This window comes from Falco cherrug, chromosome 7 (genome assembly GCF_023634085.1).
Source record: "Falco cherrug isolate bFalChe1 chromosome 7, bFalChe1.pri, whole genome shotgun sequence".
Taxonomy (NCBI): domain Eukaryota; kingdom Metazoa; phylum Chordata; class Aves; order Falconiformes; family Falconidae; genus Falco; species Falco cherrug.
In genome coordinates, this window is record NC_073703.1 from 48,566,829 (window position 1) to 48,593,726 (window position 26,898).

The following is a 26,898-nucleotide window of genomic DNA, read 5'->3' on the forward strand; positions in this document are numbered from 1 at the left end:
CAAAAATTGCAGCATTGCCTATAAATACGCTCAGCACTTGTTGCTGACAAACAAAAAATCTCTCTAGTCAAGACAGCCCACCTACATGAACAAATCATCATATGACTGGAAAAGGCAGGGGAAAAAAAATAGCTGTGTTTTGGACTACTATGTTTTTCAGCATAGACAGCTAGGAGCTGTGTTGACTGGGGTCACTGCTGGACGTGCCGCTGTGGCTGGTGTCCCGCAGAGAAGAAGGTGGTAGGGGACGGGTTTAGAGTTGAAGGAACCGAAAAGTAGATTATGTCCACGAAAATGGAAAGCACTGTAACTGCTCCTTGGGGAGAGAGGTTCTGAGCACTTGTCGGGGAAACACGGGTGGCACCGCCACGAGGTAGAGGCCCGAGGGAGACAGAAAGGGATGGAGCTACACTTCAATTTTTAAACAGGCAGCCTGCTACTCACAACTTTTGTCTCCTCTTGCAGTGGCTACGTGCTAATTCAATTTATTTAGAGAAAGAAGGGAGAAAAGCCTGTTTCCCTTCACCCCCGGTTTCGGAATTATTGCGTTGCCTGGGGGGAAGGGTTAGACCGAGACATTTAGTTTGGAAATGACTCACTCGGCAACGCTACGGAGCCGGAGGGTCTATTTTTAATATTTTTAAATGGAGAACTTACCCAGGTTTTATGTCTGCGCTTTGCTTCGGCGGCACCGCCGGGCGCGGGGGGCCGCCGCAGCCGCTGCCTTCCGCAAGCATCCCCTCCGCGCCGCCCGCCCGCCGCCAGCACCGCCGCCGGCCCCGCTGCCCGTGCGGGCAGAGCCGGGGCGCCCGCACCCCCCGCGGCCGCGCAGCCCCGGCCCGCGCCCGGCAGCGCCTCCCGCACTCACCCCGCCGGGCCGCAGAGCGGGCGCTGCGCGGGGCGCGCCGCTCCGCCGCCGACCGACGGATGTGCCGCCTCTTCGCCACGATCTGGCGAAACTTGCCACCAACCGGCCGGAGTTTTACACTGCCTGGCGGCCGGCCAGCACTTGGGGTGGTGTTTCTTCAGCAATCTGCCTCTTGCTGGCTCCTCCCAGCAGAGACAAAAGCAGCCGGGCCGGGCTGAGCCGCGCCGGGGGGAGCAGGGGCAGCTCCCCCGGCCTCCCGCCCCACCCCGCCCGGGGGAAGCTCGCCTCGGCCCGTCCCGGCAGAGTGAGGAAGTTTAAACGCTGACCTTTGGCGAGAGCAGGGGAAAGGGGAGGATGGGGGGGCTCCGGAGGCCCTTGGCGGGGTGGGGCGGCCGGCCCGGGCCCCGCCGGGCGCCCCCCAGCCGCTGCCGGGCGTCCCGTCGACTCGGCTGAGAGATGCCGGAGCTGCCGCCGGCCCCTGGCAGGCCCGGCCCGGGGCACCGGGCTGCGGACCAAGGGTCGTTACGGCCCGCCGAACGTGCGGCGCGAGGACAGGGCTCGGTTTACTCCGATGCCACGGTTCCGGGGCCAGCCGCCGCCCCGCGCGGTGAGCTCTGCCCAGCTCTCGCGGTCTGCGGCAGGTACCGGGCAGGAAACTGCTGAAAAAAACCCCACGTGTAATTCAGGGTCCTTCGGGAGATGACAAAGCCGCAATTAGTTGCAATTAGCGAGCAATCGCATGGAACGTGTAACTCGTATAGCGATGACTTTGGGAGAGCTGCTCGTTAATTTAAAGCGCTGAGATTAAGTGTTCAAAGGAGACCGAGCAAGTTTGTAAAATTGTATCGTTTTCTCTTAACCGCTTGAAGAGGCTTTTGTGAATTAGTTTACGCACCGTAATGCTGGTGCTTGACCACCCAAGTCACTGCTGCTTAAGAGAATTTAAATCGCGGCTTTACACCGAGTTGCATCTGGTCTTAAAATGAGAAAAGCCGACGCTACTCTGGAACTGGTGTGTTAACCCATCAGCCCATGCAGGGATCCTTAAACACTTTCAAGTTGTTCTCTAAATATCTATAGTGAGCTTAGATGAGAACACTTGTCATACCTGTTTTTGTAGGAGAGGTATTCTCATGTCTCTTTTCCTACTTTTCTGTCTCTAGATGTGTAAAAGAAAGATTCACTGAGGTACTGTGAACCTTACCTGCTGCCCGTTGCTACTACTAGTTATACAAATAGGATTTACTATTATGAACACGAAATCAGTACCTGGGGCCTGCAGACAGGACTTTGCTGCAAACTGTATGAAGAAATAAAAAAACATGTTTCCTGTCCCAAATTGTGGCATGCGATACCTATCCAGCACATAAAATTTTAGTGCATCTGTTGATCTGCTAATAAAAATGCATATTTTCATTTATCCTTGCACCTGCTTTTCAAACCAACAGTTACTACTTTTTCAGAGACAGCATTGCTGAAGTGGAGTTTGAGTGGTGATCTCAACCTGTAGCTCATGACACAGCTGGGAAATGACCACCACTATGGATAGACTGACTGCAGAAGCAAGGATGTGATTTATCACAGTTGAACTGTTCTTTGTGGGTCAGCAAAGATCCTAAGGAATTTGCTGGTGAAGAGAATGATGACCTGACACAGGTGGTCATGTGGCATGCTCCATCTGAGAGAAATTCTTAGGTTTTCTAAAAAAAGCCAGCACACAAGCTGACATCTTTCCCCAAATTTTAACTCACGCGGTTATGAATCAAAACTTGACAACACATTTCAGGTGTGGGAGAAATACCTGCACATGCAGAGTTGTGGAACTCTAGATTTGTGAGGGGGAAGCTGCTCACCATAACTGTGTGGGTTTAGCTTCAGGACTACCAAGGGACATCATTGCCACAACACAGGCTTACTGTGATCATCCTGATGTATGGCTGGGCTCCTGCTTGTGGGAGAAAAGGGAGGAAAGAGCTGAAGAGGCCCCTGCCACCTCACCGGGAATAAGTGAGAGATCCTCTGATTTCCCCATCAGGAAGAAGTGAGCCTTCTGTGGAAAGGGAAGAGTCCTAGTCACTGGGAGCGAAGGTCCCCAGTTATCTTATGCAGGAGCATAGGTAGTGGGAAGACTTTAATATACAGCAAGGGCAGACAAGACAATTAGAAACATTAGCCCAGCAGAGAAAGATAACTTAGTGAGATTCATTTTACCTAACTTTAGCTATCTGAAATTATGCAAAACACACCTCGCTTTCAAAGTTAGGTAAGGTAAATCCTGCACTAAAGCTTACCTGAGTGGAATAGGGTAGCAGTGAAAGGGATCTGAAACGAGTGATGTTTACATTGAGAGGTGAGAAGAATGTCCTGTAATAGTTCTTTTTTCCCTTTTAGCTTTGATTAGAGCGAAAAGAGAAGAATATGGTTTCCAAAGAAAGCTCCTTGCCTGACACAGATAAGTGATAATTTACAGACATCTGCTCTCAGCATCAAAGCCAATACATGGTGCAAACAGACTGCCATGTGTTTTGTGTGAGAGGAATCGCCTCTTCTGTAACCTTGTTCAAGTCTACAGTATCATCTCAGAAAACCAAAAAGCAGGCAAACTGACAATATCAATGATGTTGCTACAGATATTTATGTAATGAATAGATCTATGAAAAACAGCTACAGCCATAATTTTGGTTTTGACACTGCCTCAACACCACACATCCTCGCTACAGCTCACTCCATAGCAAGACACCCCTGAGCATACATGCGTTCTCACACAGCCTGGTATACAATAAGCCAAACCACAAGAGTTGTGACTAACAGATGTGACATTTCATTGGTTTGCTTTATAATGCACTTGTTGATGAGATGAATCCACAACATATCACCATTGCTTTGGCTGTATGATCCCACAGGTCTCCAGCATCGTGTGTTTCCCAGAATTCAGTTCTGGGCAAAGACCCACAGTGTGGTCTGTGAAGAGGGCAATGAGGAGAGCCATCATTTTTGATGAACATTCCTAATTCTGGTACTAATTTTTAAAGATCTGAGGGTTGCAGCTGAACCAGGTTAAGAGTCACCATCCTTCAGTTTATTCTTATCCTATCCACCAAAGATCTCTTTCTCTTTCCATCTGCTGGGAGAGCTTGTATTTGCTCCAGCTGTCCAATGAAAGAGAAAGTGGGAACACAAGCAAGCAAGAAAAAATCTACTTCAACTGAAGTGGATGATTTTGACAGCAAAGTATTAGGAGTAGCTGCACTTGAAATTACCTTGCAGATTCTAGCGAGGAGCGTGAGGCAGATGGCTGGGGATCAGCCGGGAGGAGCAACCTCCTATTCCAGCTTGACAGTCAGGACAAGTCCAGCAGTCCTCAGTGACATTGTGCAAATTATTCAACAATGCAGTTCATCTCTCTCTTGGGGCTCTAGTGAGAAATTTCCATGTTATCAGTGATGCTATAAAGCTTTAACAACTCCTGCAAAGGGAACAACAACAAAAAAAAGTATTTTTTCTTTAGTTGTCTTTTAATATTCATTTTTATGGTTTCAAGCTTGGGGAGGGAAAGGGAGGGAAGTACCTCCAAGCTGTGAGGTTGAGGGTACATTATTCTATTAATTTTACAAGTTAAAGCTCTGGCACAAATGATATTCAGGACACAAAATGCAATTCCACAGGGAAAAATGCAGCTATACTGTGTCTGGTAAAAAATAATTCAAATCACAGCTATTCATTGGGAAAAAGGATTATCAGAAGTGGTAACAGTGAAAGAGACCTAAAATAGCAGGAGAGCAGACAGTTAGACGTGCCTGTAATTTGAGATGACAGAAGAGGAAAAAAACCCCCAGAAACAAGAAAACAATAGGATAGTAGAGTTCATAAACAGAAACTGTAACAAAGGCCACTGTTAGTAGTATTGTAGTGTAAACCCCCTGGAATACTGCATTCAGTGTTCATCATTTTCTCATCAAAAAGACATCAGCAAACATAAAGGAATTATTTTTTAAAAAAAGTAGAAGTGATGAGGATTGATTTAGAGATGCTGTCATATGAACTGAAAGAGCTAAATACAGCTGTGCATGGCATCTCAGACACAAAGCTACAAAAAGTAGGCACCATGGGAGAACAACTATTTAGCTTTGCAGAATTGACAGCATTATTGTTGTGAGGAAGGAGAAACTAGGGTGAAAGGAGGCAAAAAGTTTAAGATGAGTCCTGTTACAATGGCTTGGCTGTAAGATCCACTGCCTGGTGGAATAGTTGCTCCAGGAGACTTCTTCTTGCAGTATTTTAAATAAGCACAATGCTAGTGTTTATCCCTTGGCCTACCAAGCATGGTGGGCTAGCTGATCTTCTACAGAGGAATTTTCCATCTCTAGTTTCTGTGTTTCTAAAGCTTCCTCCTCTGTAGAGCACTGTTTGTCATGTCAGTGGCAAACCTCTGAGAAGACAAACTAGCTCACAAGGAGAGAAGATCTAAATGAAGAAAAGAACTAAAGCATGTTTATATATGATATTTTACGGTCACACCACAAATCATAGCCAGGCAAAGGCAGCGGCAGCTAGTGTTCCTTATATTGACCTCTGCTAGAAACCATAATATAAATTTCCAAAGTACACAAGCAAGCAGAGCAGACCCTTCTTTCCATCCTCATGCTTTCATTCTTCCCATCCCACTCCTGACTTTATTTGTCTCTCCAGCATCGCCATCTGCTCCATCTCTCTCTTGTATTTCATCCCAAAGGTCGGTAAACCGAATGTTTGAATTCATTACTTGGAATCCTATACATCCATCCTAAATCCTCTCCAACCTACTTTCTATACCTTAGACACCAGAGTAGTATGTCACATATTCTAAATACCATATTTCAGTCAACCCTCAGAGCAGTTCCCATCTTCTCTGATGCATCAGTCATTTTCACAGCATAGCTGTCCTTTTCCCTTTTGTTTTCCCTGATGGTCCTCTGTGTTTTCTTCTCTTCCTTAACTGCTTCATCATTGTACCCCCCTCAGCTTCCTAAGCGAGGGCTTTTTCTTTTGGGCACTTTCCTTCTCCTTCACCTGTCTGCAGGTAATTTCACATACACAAAAACAGTTTAACTGTCAGCATGGTTGTACTCTCCACTCCAGTTCTCTCTCTTCTTTTTCCAGTTTACTATATTATACTATATTGCCACACACACACACACATTTATTTGGTCTTTGGTTTTAACTGAAATCTTTCTTTCTCTAGGTTCTTATATTCAAGCCATGTCTAAATTTTGCAGATGCTTTCTGTGTATCTTCTTTCAAATAATGTCCTTACTTATCCACACAGCAATATATCTCAGGCTGACTTTTGTCACTTCATATCAAAATTACTGTGATATCTTTTCCTCCAGCTTTCAAAACTGTAATCTTCACTCATATCTATGCAGAGCAGTGCTACAAATACCATTGCCCTCACCTCTCATGTTGAAATCAATACCTTTTATTTTCCATCCCTCTCTTGGCCTGTCATTCCCTACTTATCACCACAGCTCTCAGCCTGTCTTTATGTTACTACAATTCCTTACACTACAGTTTCACTGAATTAGCTGTGACTGATTGCTGCTGAAAAAGGCTATCTCACTCTCACACTGGCTTTGGCCAGCACTGTCCCTCCCTTGTGCTAGCAAATATCTATGTGACTGCACAGCAAATTGGATCAGGAAGATGAATGGGGTTACAAAAATGACACTGCCCTCACTCCCCATGGGGAGCTTGACCTGACTGTTCTGTTGATGGTACTGGAAAAAGGCAATTGGACCCATTGTTGTGTGAAGTACACAGTGATACCAGCCTAAAAGCCCAGGAGAACCTCAGTGTGCGCCCTTAGTGTGAGGAAGGCCCCGAAAGCAGCACTGCAAGCTTCTTTGCCACATGTGCTGCCTTATTGTGAGCGTGCTCCATGGGGCTCTTTTTCAGGTCATTTAGGATCCATAGACTGTGCCAGTAAAGAAGTCACTGCAGGAGGTAATTCTGGCATGCTGATGAACGGCTCAGTTACCAGCTGCGAAGAGGTCTGATATTTCATGTATCAGCTGTCTGCTGGCAACAACTTTCGGTTATATTGTCTTTCAAAACTGCACACCCAAAAGAGTATGCACGTGGTATAAGACATCTTTCTTACAGCAAAACAACTGAATCACTAAGTGTTAGATGACTCTTGTTGGTGAATGGATGCCAAATCACACTGTTCTAATTACAGGTTTCTAAAGTTCATCCCTGACTTGCTATGATTGATCTGTTGCTTTTCAGTCTGTCTTTTTTCACTTCCTACACCTCACTTTACTGACTGTGCTATGCTCTGCAGGACAGAAGCACTCCAAAGCAGTGAAAGCCACTACTGGCTGTAGATCTCTCTTAAGTGAGAGAAAAAGAGATTTTTGTCCTTAAAACACCTGAAGGCATTCAGCACCATCACTTTAATGTAGCTCTCAGAGCCAGCTGAAGTCAGTGAATCTGTGTGGACACAGCAGAAGGACATGTTCACCTCCTGGGGTGACTGGCACGAGAAACAGTTTAGTCAGGGGCCAAGAAATCATGTGTCATGCCAGAAGTGACCACAGTGGCTCTTCTTGTATTTATATTCAGAAAGAATGCAGGAGAGACGTGAACCTTCACAGCCATCCCACAGTTGGTGGGACGATACGCAGACATGCCTTTTCCCCTCAGAGCAGGTTTCTGACTTGTTGTGTGGCATATGCTGCTGGTTTGGCACAGTTGCTGACAATTTAGCCTCATCTCCCAGGCATGACACTGCCTTCCTTGATAAAGAAAGGGACAACAGAATGCAGCTGGGTGCTATAGTCTGCATTTACAAGTTTACATCTTTGTGCTTAATCTGCTCTTGACTCCCACTGTAAATGCCAGGTAATTTCTCCCAGATGTAGCAGTGCTGAGGTTGGGCCAAACTGGGAGATGCCTTTAATAGCTAAAGGACCTTATTGTTGTCTGCCCAGGAATTGGGTTGTGCTGTGGAGGAGAAGGCTAGGGGATGTCAGTGGGGAGAAGAAAACCCTCAGCCATTCAGAGTTTATTTACATAGAGAAAGGGACTGGCATAATTAATGAGTTATAACTCTGTAACTATATTTGTCTTTCTTGACCAGTTAAACTCCTTAGAATTTTAGGATCACAGAATCATTTAGGTTGGAAATGACCTTTAAGATCATTGAGAACCAACAGGTAATGTAGCACTGCTAACTCCGCCACTAAACCCTGTCCCTAAGTGCCACATCTATGCATCTTTTAAATACCCAGGGGTGGCAACTCAACCCCTTCCCTGGGCAGTCTGTTCCAATGCTTGACAACCCTTCTGGTGAATAATTTTTTTCCTAACATCAGTTTAAACCTCCCCTGGTGCAACTTGAGGCTGTTTCCTCTTGTCCTATCATTTGTTACTTGGGAGAAGAGACCAACAACCACCTCGTTACAATCTCCTTTCAGGTAGTTGTAGAGAGTGAAAAGGTCCCCCCTGAGCCTTCTTTTCTCCAAACTAAACAACCCCAGTTCACTCCGCCACTCCTCATAGGTCCTGTTCGCTAGATCCTTCACTAGCTTCGTTGCCCTTCTTTGGATGTGTTCCAGCACCTCAGCGCCTGTCTCATAGTGAGGGGCCCAAAACTGAACACAGGATTCAAGGTGCTTGAATAGATGTTTCCATGTGGCATAGAAGTGCCAGAGACTTCTGGCATAGAAGTGATGTGTATGGTGAGGCTATACTGTAAGATTTAACTAGAGACTGAGAAGGTTTGGTGGACAAATGCGGGCATTGGAAAGGTGGACTGCATTTGAATATACAGAGTAAGACTAAGATGCAAATACCCAGAATATGCACAGCTTATGGTAGTTATGTGGATGGTAAAGTAAAGAACAGCTTCATGGAATATTCCTCCATGCTATTAGATGACTCTGATCCCAAATTATCTATTATTATCAGGTAGAGCCTTTGTATCACAAAGGCACTATAAAGTGGGAGCAAGGATATAGGATGCAAAAAGTGCTACTTAAATCAAGGTGCAGTCTGTGTATCAATATTCTGCATAGTGTGAGTCTTTGCAAGCCAGTAGGGCCTGTGCACTTGTGAGATTCAGCTTGTTATTACCAGAATAAATGTATTTTACTAGCGAAACCCATATGCACGTGTTCATATTGTTTATGAGCAATAGTGTATGGTGATCACATGGCTGTCTGTACAGACACACTCTCCTCCAGAGAGCTAACATGGGTGTTTAACACCAGCTGTGGAATATGTGTCTAGGGCTCTGTGTTTTTATGGAAGAGAATCATATCCTAACTGCGCCAATATGAAGCTGGGCAAATCAGTTTGACACATCTCCAGTTCTCAGAATTTTTCTGTCTATTAGGTTTCTGATTTATTTTCAAAAAATCTCCAGAGAGAATGTTCTTTATGTGGAACTTACCCTTCTGCGAGGCAAGACTGGAATTTCAGCCATCCATAAAGGAAATCCAAGCTTTTTTTTGTGTGTGTGTAGTGCCAACTCACAAAAACAGACACAGGGCCAACACTTGGGCTTTGCAAACAAAAGAATTCAACGACTAAAACATCCTGCCTCCTTTCTTTGCCTCCCTCTCTCTCTCCCTCCCTTCCCCACCATTTTCACACCTAAAATATGTGAAATCAAAATGGCAAACCCCTTCCAAATAAACCATAATTTACTCTGCAGTATTACCCACTGGACCCATACACACATGCCCTGGGCAGGCATCCTCTCTCACATCTTCCCTCTGCGACAGCAAGTGCATCTGCTAGGTCACGGAAAGGCACAGTCCTTAACGGTGGAAAAAAATAGCTTTAATGAGACCTCAGTAAAGCAGTGCCTGGGCTAGCATTGCACTACATCATGGGCCAGGAGCTCTACTGAGTGAGGCACATATACAAAGAGCAACAGACTCTGATGTTCACCTGCAGCTGGGGAACATCAGAGTCTTCCCTGCTCAGCTGGGAAACGTGCCTTATGAAGGGACTCTGCAATAGGCTGGACCTAGCACGTGGTGTTGCTCAGTGAAGGAGAGGTGATGTTCAGGCCTAGGCAGAGGATTTTGGAATTAAGAGGCAAATGCAGGTGCAGCTACATGTTGTCTGACAGATCCATTTTCACCATGAATGATCAACCTGTTTAAAAATGTAGTAGTTCCACCACTGAGAGACACTTGCTTAGTCTAATTGTACAGTTAGAAGCAACTGGAAATAGGGAACATGTCTGCATGAATCTCAGCTCAGGCAGGCTAGCAGGGACATTGGCTAGCCTGTGTTTGGTTACTAGACAATGATACATATTAATGGCCGGAATGGGTCTCCTTAGCTCAGTCTTCTGTCTCCAGCGGTTGCCAAAAGTAGATGCCTTGGGTTGATCCTAGTAGCAGGAAAAGCATATGGAAAGATGACTTCTCTCAGTCATCTCTACCAATATTTTTACCTGGTTTAGCTTAGTTAAAGCTAGCAAGAGGTGCTCCCTGCACTTCAATCACTCCCCTACAATTGCAGATAGATTTGAATTTATCTATGTTTTCCAGAGTCTGCAAAGGGCAGGTGTCTTGCTGGGGGAAACTCCATTTGGATGGCACATGTTCCTGTGAGGAGGCAAAGAGAAATAATGGGATTAACATGAGTTAAGCTATGTTGCTGCCAAGTATGTAGCCACAGCCTGAAATGCAAAGTCAATGAGGTCAGTTCTAAGAAGCCATAATCTGATTCCATATTCTGTGCTTCTTTACATGCAATGGTCATAAAATTAACAAAACAGAAAAAAAAAAAGTCTTCCTCTGTTTTAAATATGCATGTTTAAGAAATGAAACCTTCTGTCACCTCCATTACCCTTGAAAAAGACATTTTGCTGACATAAAGGTATTTTTTTCATCTGATGAAAGTTACAGCATGCAGCAGTGCTCAGGGAAATGACAGTCTGCATGAACGGGATGCAGACTGCCTGCATCTACCTTCTTGCATTAGCCTGGCAGCAGGGAAAAGAGGGCAGAAAGAACCAAGATTAGCAGTTGGCCAGGGAAGATGTGGATTCTTGTAGCTGCAATGCATTATTACCACTACAGTGAGCTTCCACTGTTTACTGGACACATACAGATTGGCATGCAAGGAGATGGGCTGTCTGAATGAAGAAACAGAAAAGGCCAGGGTCCAAGTCTGTCTGGCTGAACAATACAGTGAGGAGAATGCAAGCCTCCTCTTTAGCTGACTTCCCTCCAGGAAACCCAACTCGTAATAAAATCCTCCTGTATCCTGTGCTGTAGTCTGGGGGTGTTGACACAGTTCCAGCTAATCATGTAGATCATATTTGTAGAAGATGGCGAGTGCAGGCTGCTGGATGCAACCAACAAAGTATTCTGGATGAAACATCCCTGCTCTATATGGGAGGAGAGTTGGCCTTAGCATTTTAGAGAGGATCATCTGTTCAAGTTCCCTCAAATGTGACTGCCTCTTTAGTCAAGTTACTGGCCAAAGATAGACCTAAAAAATTCAAAACTCCTCTCATGCCTCCTCTTGAGAAATGGGAACGGTTGTCCAAACACAGTGATTCTCATGACTCCAACAGAAGATTTTTAGACTCTGAGGCTCCCACTTCAAGATTTTGGGGGTTTCAACTGCACAGTATTTGAAGCTTACCTATTTGGGTTAGTGAGTCTTCTGAAAAAGAAATTTCTCTGCAATGTATAAAATGTATAATGCATCAGTTTTTCAAACTGTGGCTTTAAGCTGACCAAGAGAAAGACAGAGTTGGGACAGGAAGTTTCTAACCAATAATCAGTATCCAAGTCCAGACCTGGGACATAAGAAATATGGTTCTTAAGCTTTTGTGATTAACAACCCAATTTTTTTAAATTATTATTATTTTTTTGGGGTGGTGGTGGAGGGGGGAGTGGGGAATCTCTGGAACACATTATATACTACTAGTGTTTTTCAATTAGGAGGTCACTACATGAAGCACCTGAAATCTAGTTCATAAAATGCTGTGATTTTAGAAAAATTAAATTACATGTTATAATCAGAGCCATTTTAGCTGGAGCACTGATATTGCTCACTGGCTTGCAACAGTCAGTCAGAAGTCAGCAAGTATTTCATTGCCTGCATTTTTACATTTTATGGACTGATAGCGGTTCACAGATTGGAACAGTTTTGGAGCTTCTGATAGCAGTCTTGAAAATCAAGGCAGTTAAGATCTCTGTGTGCTTTAGTGCTCTCAGTGTCACTTCAGAGAGAACTTTTTCAATATGCTGCATATTCATACCTGAAACTGGTTAGCTCATTATACTTGCCTTTTCAAAACAAAGGTAGAGCCTTTTTTTTTTGGCAAATAAATGAGATATTTTCACCTCTTTCAGCAGGATTTGGAAGTAGACTATTCCTATTTTTACATTTCCTGTTCCAGGAAGGAAAGAGGGGGGTTTAATTATATTTTTTTTCTACAGACTTTTCTAGTTGAATCAAATCTGAATGAGTGGTGATAATGAAAGAGTTATGCTTCCTGTTTGCTTCTGCTTAAGAAAAAAAATTCTGCTATGAATTGTTGAAAATGCAGCATATTTTTTCTGTAACAAATTAACATCCCATTTTCTCTAAATACTGTCCTTACATTAACCAGTATGTCAAATGCCTTTCCGTTTAGAAATGCAGACAGGAAAAATATCAAGGATGCTATGAGTACTCTTTTTTTTTCTACTGTAGAAACCATTTTTTCCAGGACTTCTGCCTCAGTGTGCTGAATTAGAGCATTTCCAGACTACATTTCCCCATGAAATGTAGCTGGGAGAATTCTGAGTACTTAAAAATCACATTGAATCTTATCATAAAAGCAGAGGCAAATGCTAATCTGAATCCAATTTCAGTTGTGATATGCTGATTTTTACCTGGAACATGGTATTCTTTATGCAAACTCCCCTTTTTTCCCCTCTTCCTATAGTTATATTGTATTTATGTGTGCTGACTCAGTGAGTAGAAGTGGCTATATTTTCAGCAACAAATGAAGTGTTAACCAGTTATGTAAGTTGTGAAATATTTTAGAAGCTATAGCACAAAATAACATCTTTTCCTCACCATTATCAGTACATTTACGGCAATGACACGTCACTTGCAGTGGTACTGTGTAAGCACTAATTCACTAAGGATCATAGTCTATGGAGGAGCAAAAATTTCACTTGGTCCATTTCATATATGAAGAAGATGAAAGAAAAAATTAGGAGCCTGTTTTTCTGTAGGTCCTCTCAGCCCCTCTCAAAAATCAGGTAAGGTTACAAATCTGCATTGTAAGGTCAAAAAGACCAAGAATCTATACTGCAGATGCTCGACACAGATGCTGAGGATCTGAAATGCACGCTATTTATATTCCTTTTTTTTTTTTTTCAATTCAAACCACCTTTATTTGGGTTGCCTGGGCTGAATGCCTGTTGAAGTCTGAGCACATTAGGTGCACCTCTGGAGAACATTTTCCAGTTTAATCTAACTGAAGATAATCTAGTCCCTGCACTCCAAAATCAGGTCCTGATGTAAAATGAAACACAGGCAACAGAGATGATCGGGAGATTTTTATCAATAGTACACTTCTGATCTGAACTAAAACACTACTGAAGACACATTATAAATACTGCTGGCAGGACTGCTATAATGGTTATACACTGTCCTGAATTTACCTTATTTCATTACAACCACTTATTTCATTACAACCACAAGGCAGAAAAGAAGGCATAACAGACTGAGACATGGTGTCCAGATTGCTACCTGATTGCTACTTGCAGGCATATATCCTGAGGTACAAAGTAACTATACTTACCTGAACTGTAACAGTTTGTAGCTGAAGATAGGAAAACTCATTCTGCCTCATTTTGAGACATGCAGATTCAGAATAGTTGGTGATGTGAATCGGCCTTACTACCAAAACCCTGTGTTTGTGTTGATGTAAGCATTATTTTTACCAGTGGAGGCAATTTTTCCTGAATGTAGTGCTTCAGCTCCTTGGTATTTGTGTCACTGAGTAATGAAGTTGCAAAATGTTACACCACTGTATATTGGCAAGACAGCTTGAGATGAGGATTCAGGCAGCAATGCTCCCATGTAGCACTGGCATGAAGAGTTACAGGCAAAAGCAGAGGAGCCTTTACACCACTGTATTTACGCTGCCTTTTGTAATCACAGGTTTGTATGATATGTGGATACACTGTAACTGTAAAGTCAGCCACCTATCTCCAGCCTTTCTGTTGCATGTGTAGGTTCTCTTCCTGAGCTGACACAAATCCTCAGCACACCTATAGTTTCCAGAGGAACACTACCAAAAAAGCCATGTCTGCAGTTGACTTCCCTGAGCTCCTGTTCCCCAGGTAGTAGCTCTTCTGCTGATACAATCTGTCATAGTGAGGCTGCACAGCCTGAGTAAAAGCGATCGAGTATCCTGGAGCCAGAAACATCAGTAGCTGTGAGTCAAGCAATGACTTCCTAGTGTTGCTGTTAGGCTCATGGTCACTGGGTTTTCAACTAAAAGGTAAATTTATAACCGTCAGAAGAAGATGTTTTTAATCACAGAAATACTGTGTCAGAAGAAGATGTTTTTAATCAGAGAAATACTGGGGAGCTTTTTTTAAGTAACAGCTATCAAAACAAAACAAAACAAAATCTAGGTTCAGCTTCATAGTTTTATTTAAGGCTGTGACACTCCCCAGTAGCCCTTAGAATCAGTCTCTGGTACCATGAGGCACCAAGCATCAGTTTATGCTGATCTGAACTAAACAATGCTGTCATTGTGGGGAAAAGGAATGAAGTTGGGCTGTCTCCTGGATGTGCCAGTCAGTAGGAAGCAAAACAACAAGCACAACAATGCTTAGGTGCTCTTCTCAGCATGGCAAAAGATTCAGATACCATGTTAATCTACATGTCTTGGGTGCCAGGATTAACTACAGCATGTCCTAAGAGGCTGGGTTTTTTGCAAGCTCCATTCTGCAGTTTACAGAGAGGAAAAGACCATAAGTCACCACAGAGTGTTCTGAATTTTTTAAAATCCACAACTATTCAATTAAATTTAAAAGAACTAATGGGAAACTTACACTATAAACACAAGAACTTTATGCTTTCAGAAGTAATTAACTGGTTCCCATCTCTGCCGGCTGACTTTGTCCCCGGCAAAAGCTGACTTGGCCAGGGCAGTGGGCTGCCATGCCGTGCGCACAGCAGTCACTGCTGTTGTCACCCTGTTCTCCTTCAAACTAGACCTGCCAAACCTTCAGTGCAGAGTTTGAGTCAGAGCACTGATAGCCCCTCTTTCCATGCCATGGCTTTGTTTCCATCTTGCTGCTGCTCTACATCCCCTGCAGAGGCAGGGCTGCTGTGGGCCTTGCATGGAATGGCTATGTGTGCCAGGACAGTGATGCCTGCAGCGCCATGAACGCACATAAAGAAAACAGTTTTGTTTGTTTTCAACTCCAAACAGCACCTCTCTCACGCTTACAACTCAGTGCCTGTTACCATTACAGAATTAGTGTCCTTGCAGCTCTGAAAATACCCTTAGGCTTCTGTCTTGCTGTTTTTCATTCTTCCCATTTTGTTTGTTACTCAGGAGGTATCTTGTGCTGTGCTGACTCCTGTATAGCAACACGGGCATCAAAGGCTGTCAGAGTCTATAGTGAATTGAAATAGGTAACTTTTGGCCAAATGTGGCTTAAGGCTTCCTTAGTGGAGGTAGAGTTTTCCTGAGCCTATGACACAGGTGACAGAATTAGGTGATCTTCATTGAAGCCATGCTATGATTTTCCCGCCCACCAGCAGGGTCATGTATGACCCAGGCAACAGAGTTATTTCTACCTTGGCCACCTGCACCATGGTTTCACACCTCTGTTCTGCACTGCAAAGGCCAGTTGACACTCCGTCATCATACTGTGCTTGCACAGGCAGAGCTCAATGACCAGCTGGTGCCTGGGCACACTAACTCTGATATATATGTTTATATATATGTATGAATGCTGCTGGAGGGTTGGTCTGCTTGGCACTTACTGCTAATTCAGTGGTTACTACCTGGCCAATTTCTGCTTGAAATAGTGCCAACGAGTGCAAAAGAAATGGAAGTTTCAGAACCCCACTGTTTGTAAATGAAGTTCTTTTTGTTGCCAAAAGCACTCTTTTTTGAATGAGAACTCAGAGATACAATGAATGTACACATTCTTCTTCTTCTTTTTCATAATTACATGGCTCCCACAGTGAGGAAATGGCAACAATAGGAGGTGGACTGGAGACTGGGTATGGTATGATGCCAGCTGCTGTTACTGCAAATCAGCACCTTTGCTCTGAATATGTATCTCACAGGTAAATGTTCTCTCTTGCCACAAACCCTTGTGATAATACCCAATGACAGTTACCTACTCTCTGCCCTTTGCATCTCTCTACCTACTTGTCTGACAAAGTTACTCTGTCCAATTAAGTCCTTAACCTAGGCATGTATCAATCTGATTTTACATAGGTCTTGTAAAATTGTCACTTTAGAAATGTGCTGAAGAAACCCCAGTGACCATCTTCCATAGCTGCACACACCACTTCAGAAATTTTACTGCTTAGAAAAATTCTACTTCCCTCTGACTGTAGAAAATGCTGATTTTAATGGTTTGGAAAAAAGAAAAGCAAGCAGATTACAAGAGGTTAATGATGCAATTAAAAATTTTAAGCGATATCCTGTGATCAATCCCTATGTTTCCTTTAGGCTTACTTGCTCAGATTGTAACACAGCGTTGATACTGTGTTAATACTGCCTTAATTCTGTTTATCCTTTCACAACTTCCACGCTTACTGCTGATGTTAATAAATTCTCATTTATTAATGCAGGACTTTATCTTACACAGTTAGTTACATTACCCTCCTGACACTCAGGTTACAAAAATGACCTACCTTGCTTCATCTGAACACTGAAGCCGGGTCAAGAGAACGTGATTCCAGTTTCCGGTTTCTTAAACCCTGACCTCTAACTGCTGCCCCATTTTTTGTCCTTTCAGATGCTAATGTTTAGCCCACTGGTTCTGCAAACCTTTCATCTTGCAAACAAAAATTAGGATCCCACTGTCTTTCCATTCACATTCTGCTCTGTTCCAGTATCTAGTTTACAGATACTGCTGTATTTGTGTAAGTGGAAAATGATCGCTGTGGCGTAAGTACAGAGACAATTGCCGATTTCTCTGATACTTCCTCTCAGGAAGGAATAGACAGTGTTGCCGGTGTAGCTCATTTCCCTTTTCTGATCAGAGTATTGAGTTGTATACTACAGGCACCTGGATAAGCAATGGCCATCCACAAGATCCACTGCCCACTCAGTCCCGCCACCTCAACTTGGCAGCACACCTGCTCTACCAGGAAGGTCATGCCCTGAAGATGACTCCACACAGCTAACCCTCAGCTTTACCTAATGTGCCGCCTGTGCTGCGTTAGATTTGTTGGTGACACAGAGCTAGAGAAAGCAACAGATACGTGCCAGCTCTTCTACACTTATCAATCACACTGATTAATTTCAAGAGGCCACAGATGGTAAACTCATACCCCAAAACAGTTCCCTCTGAGCCTCATTTCCTGTTGCTCATGAAAAATGATTGAAAATAAAATCCTCTCCCTTTGGATTCTTCTGCCCTTCAAGGTTTCCCAGCATGAGAGGGAAACCAGTTTCTCTCAGGAAGCCCTGCCAAACTTGTGAAGCCCAATGCAAACAGCATTTACATACTTGCATTTCTTACCGTGTGTTACCCTGCTTACAGCATGATGCAAATGGAAACGCGGATGAGGGTGCTCTGACAGATGTAGCAATGGGGAAAGGGCATAGATTACTGATGCCCTGGAACCAGACATGCTAGGAATTAACACAAGACAAAGAGAAGACCATTCCTATCAGAAAGAGAACTTATTTAGATCCTGCACTAACCGGAAGATACACGTGATTCAGTAAAATAATGGCCCATATCACTGCAGCAGTGCCACGATAAATCTCTTGCCTGAGTTCCTAGTAGCTGAAAACAGCGTTTACAGCTAAATTCTGCACGCAACGCACAGACTCGCACCAACAGTAAAAGAACGAGCAGATCGGAGAGGACAGTTCTATTATTTAAGGCTTGCCCTCGCCCCTCCTGCCTCACTAGCGACGCCGTGGTGCAGCTGCACTGCCGGGCTTCCCCGCTCGGCGGCAGCCGGAGGACGCGAGCGCCCCCGCACCGGCACGCCCGCCCCGCCCTGAGGCCCGCCCCGCCCTCACGCCCGCCCTCAGCCCCGCCCCCAGCCCCGTCCCCGCCCGCCTCAGCTGACAGCGCCAAGATGGCGGTGGTGCGGCGAGCGGAGTTCGCCGCCCTGCAGAGCCTGCTGAAGGTGAGCGGGGTGCCGAGCTGCTGCGGGACGAAGCTCCCGGCCTGGCGGCGCGGGCTGTCTCTCCCGGGCCGCGGCTGAGCGCCCCCCGCTTTGCTCCCCGGCAGGCGCCGTCGAGGGACGCCGTGCGGCAGCTGTGCCAGGAGTGTTTCTCCAGCCCTCCCGCCCGCCTCGGGCCGCTGGCGCAGCGCGCCTGCCCCAGCCTCGCCGCCGGCCCCGAGGAGGCGGAACAGGTAGGGCCGGGCGGGACAGCGGGCGGGATGCCTGCGGGAGTGCCCCCTCTGGAAGGGGCAGCGGGACGGGACCTCCCCGCCTGGGCCTCCCCGTGCGCGACGGAGCGGAGCGGCCGCCGGCGGCGGGGTTGGCGCGGCCGCGCGCGGCGCCACCGGACTCCGAAGGACCGCGGCCGCTGCTGCAAAACGAAACGTGGTCCGTAAAGGTGGCCCTCGCCGGCAGGCCCGGCGTGGAGGAGCCTTACCGGGAGGCCGCAGGGAGGTGCGTGGGGCGTACGTGCTAGAGGACGGTGAGGACCTCGGCTCCAGCGGAGCCCTTTCTCCTCTTCTCTACAGCTGGTATCTGCTTTGCACAACCTTACCAGGCATGTCGTGTACCGTGGCTTGACGAGAGCAGAAGACATACTCTCTCTCTTTCCAGAAAACTTCCACCAAAACCTGAAAAACCTTTTGACTAAGATAATCTTGGAGAACATGTGAGTGCTACCCACCTGTCATTTCCTTTCTCCAGGAAAATTAATGCCTATATATCTGGTTTGGTATGTGCATAGTTGATGGCACATAAAGTTTTGTTTCTATGAATTTTGTGCATGGCTTGGACATAATCATGCAGGTTGGGATGAGCAGAGTTGAATGAAATGTCATCTGAGTGGAATGGCAAAAAACACACAGCCATGGGTGGGTTCAGAGGGTTTTCCCAAGACTTTTGGAATGGGTGTGGGCTTTGTTCACATAATGCTGAGCCCTTTTTATCCTAACAACTCGCCTTTGTGATGGAAGAATGCTGCAGGTGATGATAAAACTTACTTAGAGGGCTAGATTTCAGCACTACAGAATCTGATTGGGTAGCATCTAGGTGTTCATCCACTTACCAACTTGGCTTAGGTGCAGGGACACTGTATGAAGTAGAGCATTTGTGAGTGGTGGTAGAGGACAGCAGTCCTGCATGCTTGTACATCTCACTGCTTGGTAGCCCGTTGCTTTGATAAAACCGGGGAGAAAGGTACATGCCGTAAGTGAGCCATACTTACAGAAGAACCAATACTTGGTCACCAGTTTGCCCACCATTGTCCACCAGTGACAGCCTTTCCTCAGCATAGGCAGTCTCTCTCCTCTGCTTACTGCTGCAGCCCTGGTGACCCTTCTGTCAGGGATAAGTCACTCTGAATGCTTTCCCTACCTTTTTGTCATTTTTCTTTGGTTTTTTTTCCTGACCAAAGCACTGCTGATACTGTTTTTTTCTTTTCCACTTTGTCATAGATCTGCTTGGAGGAATGAAGCACAAGCGAGTCAGAGTAAGTAGTCATTGGAGCTTAGAGTTTAGAATAGTGCATCACAGCCTGGTTTTGTAACATAGCACAGGGATACCCCCATTTGCCTTAGATGAAGCTGTGTGATTGTGGCATTGCAGAGCTTAGCAGAGGCCAACAAGCTTATATTCGGATCTCTGCTGCTGTGTTAAATTGAGTTTCCAGTCCTCAAGCAATTCCATTTAATAGTCTGTTGCTTCCTTGCAGAGTGAAGCATATTTGAAAGTGAAGCAGTCTGACCTCCCCATTCAAGTTACTAAGTGATGTCCATATTCAATAACTGTGCACTGTAAAGGATGTGTAAATATAGGAGAATATCTTATCTTTGCATATCTAGTAAATTTTAGGCATTTTTTCTCTTCCATGCATCAGGAAGTATACTGCATCTATTCATAACTCTGCTTTTTCCTTACCTTTTGAAAGAGTGATGTAATTAAGGAATGCAAGCTTTAACAATAGTATCATGGGCAATGAGTTACATCCCAATTAGGTGTTCCATGTAGCTACAAATCTTTGTTTTCTGCACATGAGGTTTTCTTTACAACTGCAGCACTTAGGGGCTTACAAACAAGAGCTGATACATAACAGAGTACCCTGAGGTCTGCATGGATCCGCCTTACCTTTTTCTTTCCCTGTGGAAGAGATAATGTCCAACAGCTAAACAGTTCGGCAAGACCTGGAAATACACTGTCCCTCAAAGTTTTAATGGAGTATAAATAGGGAGAGGGAAGAAACTATTGCATAATGTTAATACAGTAAATACAGCAGTTCCTTACAGTAAACAATGTTCTAGTGTTACCCAAACACATAATGCTTTTTCCTGTATCCTTAACACTGCAGTGCGTGAGAGGAAATGACAGCAAGCACAACACACTAGCATAGCACACTAGCTAGTCTTCACAACCCAGAAGCAAGGCTCGGTATGTGGCTCTTGGAACACCGCTCAGGAGCTCTGCTCTGACACTCATTCCTTTGTATTCATTAGATGATTATTGAACCCTGTTGGAATGAGATTGTCTTCTAGGAAATGATGGATTATTGTAGTATTGTATTAATGAAATATCTGACATCTGTTACATAGGGACCAAGGCAATGATTTATTGAACAGGCATTCCAATCAACTGATTTATGTTAACATAAAAAAATGGATGGTTTCCTGCCCCTCCCAACCCACCACCCATCAATCTTTGCAAATTAACATACAAGGCTAAACAGATGTATTTTATGTTGTTGCAAATACTGCCAAGCGCTGCCCTTGACAGGCTATGAACTGGAATTTGTTCCAAAAGCAGGAGCAAGGCAGCCAGTTCTGCACTGCCCCTTGGAGCTCTGCTCAGCGGAGCAGGAGGAGGAGCCTTTCCTCAGAAAGAGAAATCTCTGTAAGCACTGTTAGGAAGCAACCTGAGCATCTGGAGCCAGTAGGAAGGCCAGCAATCAACCCTTGGGGAGGAAACTAGGCATTTTATGACAGGCAGGATCCAGACAGGCTGCAGTTGCCTATTGAGGCTGCTTTTTCCTTAGTGCTCAACAGGGGTTTAGGTTTTGCCTCTTCACCCCCCTCTGGTACCCTTAAATAGATGTCAAGTAACTGCTGACAACCAGGTTTGATAAGGCTTTGCAGAGATGCTCAGACCCACCAAGCACCACAGCTGATGGTGTGAAAACTCTATTTTTAAATTGAGTTTGAGGATACACCATCACCTCTACAGTTCTTTTATGGTGTTGGTTCTACACTTCATTCAGACTTCTTTGAAAATCCCTAGCTGACATAAACAGTGTTTCTTCAGGCACCCTGTAGCCATTTACTCTGACATAGTTACAGCAGTTAATCCCCTTAGCTGCAAATGCCCTTTTCAAACCAAAAGTGTTTGTCTTTGTTTCCATGTCCTTAGTGTGGGCTTCCAGTGAGAATTTACGGTTTTTCCCAGGAAACTGGTGCTGTACTTTTGAACATAGGAAGTATGGCTCAGCTCTTACCAGAAAATGGAGTCAAAATAGGTGCAAGAGGTGTTCCGAGTCTTATAAACGTGACACTACCAAAGTGGCAATGACTTTTAAGCATGCCCTGTTAAACTGCTCCTTACAACTTGGTTTCCTTACATATATTTTAAACTAGGTATTTACCTTACAGACATTTTCTAAATTTCTGGATTCTGGTGGTAAATTGTGCTTTACCACTGGGCAGTCAAGTGTTCAAGCCTCATCTTTTAACACTTGCTGTTGTTATTTGGTTGGATAACTAATTATGCTTTCTTCTGGTTTGCAGTTTGTGTGAGAAAATACTTGTAAATCTGAGATGAAATGTCAATACTTTTCCTGGATTAAAATGTTGGGGTTTTTTTTAATGACAATAGGAGACTGCTTTGCAAACAAGGGGGAAAGGTATCTGCATGCCACTCATCTAACTACCTGCCTTGGTTTCACTTGGATATGTTCTTCAAACATTCCCTGTATTTATTACCAGTAGCTGAAAGATACTGTTGAAAAACATTATGCTTCCAGGAACTGACAAAGAGCACTTGCAGCCAGCCTGTTGGTGCCAGAGTTTTGTTAGGAGAACCTTAATCTCAGTTTTTATGCCAGTTTACACAGTGCTTAGGTACTCTTGAGGGTTCATGGTACAGTACGCTCCATTAAGTACATAACATCATGAGTGAATATCCTCATGTCCTGTCTGCAACAGATAGCTTCACAAATTTCTTGACAGGGTGACCAGGTCAGACCTGTCCTCCTTCCCTTGGAAGGCTCATGGGGTCTCCAGCCCTGAACTATTGATGTCAGTATTGCACCAGACTGTTGAATGATTTCTGTTAGGCTACATCTAATTAGGATGATATCTTCAATATTTTTAACACATTGGTAGTATGTGTGCAAAGATTGCAGTTTACCAGTACATATGCTGTACTGCAGGATGCTTTAGTTCACAGGTTGAGGAACTTGAAATAACATGTTTTATCCTGCTGAATTTTAAGAGCATTGGTGTGTGCTTTCTTATTCGTTATAGAACAGAGTAATAAGCATGTAGGTCGCGGAGCAATTAATGATGAAACACTAGTTGAATGTTGTAGGCAGCAAGGCAGGGGATGAAGAGGCGAAGAAATCTTACTGTTTGCCTTCTCCTTGCTGCTTTGTGAATGTACCTATGACTGTCTTGCACTGTACCATCCTTGCATGTGATGATGGGAGAACCCTCTTTGTCCTGCCAGTGTCTTCCAGAGCCCTTCAAAGACTGGCTTATTGCAGAGTGAAAATGACCTGAAACCACACAGTAGCACTAAAGTTGTACAGTTCCCAGGGCCAGAAGTACAGAAGCATGTACATGGTGCTTGTCACAGGTTCCAGGGTCTGGTGTCGTCATGTGCTGCGGGGCCTAACAGATGCATTTTTCAATCCCTCAGTCTCCCTGCCTCAGTTGGTTGACATGGATTGGAGGGTGGACATCAAGACATCTTCAGACAGCATCAGCAGAATGGCAGTCCCTACTTGCCTGCTTCAGTTAAAGGTAATGTCAGTGGCTGTAAAGGATACAGAATCAATATTTACGTCCAACACCTGACTTACCAGTGATAGTGCAAAACAGTTCAGCCAGGCATCTGGTGCTTGCCTGTTGCCTGGTGGGCAATTAACAGAATTTCCCAGAGATGATCTTTGAAATGCCACAGAATGTGGGAATGATGTCTCTGATGAAAGCCCTCTTTTCCTTGCAAGGGAGAGTTTTCTTTGCGTGAGGATGTGAGAAGACAACATATTTGTTCTCAGTCACCATTGTTCTCTACAGAAAGAAAGATGATAAATTATGAAGTCATTGCCCTTTAATTCTAAGCCACTTGTCAGCATGTTTAACTAACTGCATTAGTTGAAAAATTACTTTTGAGTACTAAAAGCTTCCTTTGCTGGCCCCATGTATCATTTGGGGAGTATAGCTATAGTTGCTGCTTATGTTCTACAGAGTTGTGGATTGCCCCAACCAGTAAAAGTGGGACGAGTGTGTTTCAGAGGAGGAGGGGGGGAAAAAATTGATTCCTGTGTGTGGGATGGGGTTAAGTATCCTATGCAGTATCTGCTAAGATGCTTTTGATAGGGATGTGGCTTCCTGCCACGAGTCTTTTGAGAATTTCCCTGTACTCATAGCAGTATATGCTTACTTGCATTCTGTCAGTGGGAACACACTCTACTAGTGAGGCACACAGTGTGGAGAATGTGCCATAGTCCTTCAGGATGGAGCTGAATGCCAAATTTAAAGCATGTTTCTTTATCTGTCTACTAAACACTGACTTTCATAGTTGCACTGGAAAAACAAGTGAATGAATTTTTCATACAGCTGATGTCTGCATCCCTGTTTACAGATTCAGGAAGATGTTGCCTTATGTGGAGATAATCCTGTTGTTTCTGCACTGACTGTGGAACTTAGCAAAGAAACCCTGGACACTATGTTAGAAGGTTTAGGAAGGATCCGGGACCAACTTTCTGCTGTTGCAAACAAATGAATACTCAAGGGCATGGATTCCAGCAGTAAGGAAGGGAAGTATTCTCTACCTACAGCTCTTATAATTTGCAGCCTAGTATAACATGTTTTCTTTTTTAACAAAACAAAATTAAAGACATTTCTTTCTTGAGTCAATAAGATAGCTTTTTGAAGAGCTAACACTTAATCATTCCTTTAGTCTGATGCCAAAAGGAGTTTTCCTATGTTGTTGAACAAAAGCTGGTCTCTCTTTCAGAAAAGGATTTGAGGGCTCAGCGCTTGGCTTAATCACAGGGATCATAACTGGAAATAGCAAATAGCTGCAGCCAATGAAGCAAATACTGTCTCTGCCCTGAAATTAGGATCTGAAAAAAGGCTCAAGCTGGTTAATGGGCTGCCTTCCAGCATCAGCAGACAGGGAGAGTGCTTCTCCCTGGAATGTGCATGTACTGAGGTGCATGCTGGATGCAGCACACACTTCCTCTCCATGAAGCACAGCCATGCTGCAGATTTGTTATTACAGGATAATGCTTTGAAATAGGGCAATTATGCTACAACACATTCCCTTCTGATCATCTTCATAGCACCATTTGCAAAATGACTAGTCTGAACATCTTTAGCAGCAAGTAATTTCCTTCTTCTGTTTGAAAAGAAAAAAGGAGTTTGGATAATTCGTATTTGGGTTTATTGGATTCTGAGTGTTGCCTTAGCTGCACAAAAAACAGACTGGGAAAGTAAAGAATTGATGGCTGTTTTCTGTACTGTAGGAAACCCTTCTGCGGTAATATGTGCTTATTATTTCCCCATAGTCTTCTGTTTGTTTGTACAAATAGTCATTTAATTAAAAAATGAACTGCTAATTGATTTTGTGAATCCTTTTCACTCTAGAAGAGATATTGTCCTGGGTTACCTCAGCCTCTTTGTGATGGTGCCTGGTTTCCAGGCTGGTTTCATGCATGTTCACATTTGTTGCTGAAGAGGGATCCTTTGTTTCCTGTTCAAATGGATTCATCTTTTAAACTGTCTTCCCTTCATTATAATACAGTTTTAGGGCACCTTTCTCCATGGACACCAGCTCTGTGCAATATTACAGGTGATGACCCTAATCTAAAACTTTATAAATACACGTGCATTGAAAGTGTGGAGGAGTAAGTGCAGATAATGAACAAAATTCAGACTCTTCTTTCTCATGAGCTTCCTGTAGTGTGCCAAACGAGAAGACTGGATCCAAATGCTTTGTTTATGGCAGAGTCCCACCTTTCATAAAACATTTGGCTCTCCTTCAAGACACAAAACATCTCTTGTGTTTGAAAACATGCGATCACTCAAGAAATGTGCATAAACTACAGAGCTTTCTTAATTAATTTTATACACACCCACAGAATGCAGGCTAGACTTTAAGTGTAAATGAAGCCTGTGCCTTTAAAAGATGCTGGTGTGTTACAGCTTGTGCATCAAGATGAGATGTACAAGTCACTTGTTCAAGTCTACCTTGAACAAAGGTCGTAATGATTAGTACAGTATCAAGGTAGACTGGTGGATTTTAGACACAATAGGGAAATCTGAAAGAAGAAGGTGGATAGTCAAGAATCTGTTCCATGTGGTTCAAGATGTGAAAAACATCCGTAACAGACCTCAGTTTGAAGTTCTGTTGCCCTTGTAGCCTAGCCCTAAAAAAATCCCAGTTTATATTGAAATGTTTATTTTTGAAGCTAAGAATCATTGAGGAGGTAAATAATGCATATTTAAGTACTCAGCATTAGAGGAGCTGAGGAAGTCTATACACAAGAAGTCCTTGAGATAAATACTGAAGTTACAGTAAAAATGTTGTAGGGTCTAATGAAACGAAGAATTGATGCTTGCATGGAGTTGTCATGTAAAACAATTCTACAACTACAGAATAGTTTAAAAGAAAATAAAGACTTAAACTGAAAAGGCTTTTCCAGTGTCAGAGTGGTGCAATCTGCAGGTAGCTAAAAGTTGCTCGTGGAAATTTCATAAAGGGAGCTGTCCACTGGATCAGAGACACGAAAAATATCTGATGACTTCAAGGGCTATATCTGAAGTAATTCTACAAGAAGATATTAGTATTTTCTATCCCAAGATTTAGGAGGCTATGAGAGCTTGCCTTCAAACCTTTGCCTAAAGTGTCAGGTATTTTCTTGTTGACTCTTATCACCTTTGCCAGAAGAGCTGAAACTGCTCAGAAGCAGGTATATAAAACGAGAGGCTGAGTAGGACTGTCGTTACCTGACCAGCAACAGTACTTCGCATCAAAGTCCTATTTATGGAGACTGGTGCACAGAGAGAGAATAGTATGCCTGCTATTGCAGGCAATCATGTGTGATCTTTTTCATAAAATGATTGCTCTCTTAAAGTTGGTTAGATTTTTTATCCTCCCTCCACATATTGCTGCTATTTGGTAGGCTAGCCTAAATGTATTCAGCACTACTTTATTATCAGCTTGTTCCTGTGCCAACACTGTCTTCTTTACCTTATTTCTCTCCTGCCTTTCCATTTTTCCCTCATCTTAGGAAGCAGTGAAATCACCCTCCACTTCTGATGACTAAGTCTAGTAAGCTGTATAGTCCGTGCCTTTCAGCATTGTAGTGGCCATTCCTCACTTCCAGTTTGCATCTCCCTTGAGTGGGGTCACCACAATTC

The 26,898-nt window shown here is 44.0% G+C and overlaps 2 protein-coding genes across 8 annotated transcripts in view; one reads left to right on the forward strand and one right to left on the reverse strand.

Moving 5' to 3' along the window:
- Window positions 1-1,096, reverse strand: part of PRR5L (proline rich 5 like) — a 44,532-nt gene extending 43,436 nt beyond the window's left edge. For 2 of the 6 annotated variants that reach the window (XM_055716869.1, XM_055716868.1), the window contains exon 1: window positions 869-1,096. The gene's annotated coding sequence lies outside the window, so the exon portion shown is untranslated. Of the gene's footprint in view, window positions 1-657; window positions 794-868 lie in introns of those variants that run through there. The other 4 variants (XM_055716866.1, XM_027807971.2, XM_055716867.1 and 1 more) reach the window with 3 other exon arrangements.
- Window positions 1,097-18,127: 17,031 nt separating this feature from the next.
- COMMD9 (COMM domain containing 9) lies at window positions 18,128-25,094 on the forward strand. Of its 2 annotated transcripts, XM_055716507.1 has the most exons (6): window positions 18,128-18,229; window positions 18,334-18,459; window positions 18,796-18,935; window positions 19,720-19,754; window positions 23,168-23,271; window positions 24,116-25,094. In XM_055716507.1, the coding sequence occupies exons 1-6, from the start codon at window positions 18,179-18,181 to the stop codon at window positions 24,254-24,256; spliced, it is 597 nt and encodes a 198-aa protein (XP_055572482.1). In that variant the 5' UTR covers window positions 18,128-18,178; the 3' UTR covers window positions 24,257-25,094. The 2 variants fall into 2 exon arrangements, with proteins under 2 accessions (XP_055572482.1, XP_055572483.1); XM_055716508.1 differs by lacking the exon at window positions 18,334-18,459 and having other exon boundaries at window positions 18,140-18,229.
- Window positions 25,095-26,898: the final 1,804 nt, after the last annotated feature.

Bases quoted from the DNA above. Each gene is read 5' to 3' on its own strand.
- COMMD9 (XM_055716507.1), top strand. From the start codon at position 18,179: ATGGCGGTGGTGCGGCGAGCGGAGTTCGCCGCCCTGCAGAGCCTGCTG. The intron at 18,936-19,719 runs GTGAGTGCTACC...ACTTTGTCATAG, and splicing joins AAGATAATCTTGGAGAACAT to ATCTGCTTGGAGGAATGAAG. The intron at 23,272-24,115 runs GTAATGTCAGTG...CCCTGTTTACAG, and splicing joins CTTGCCTGCTTCAGTTAAAG to ATTCAGGAAGATGTTGCCTT.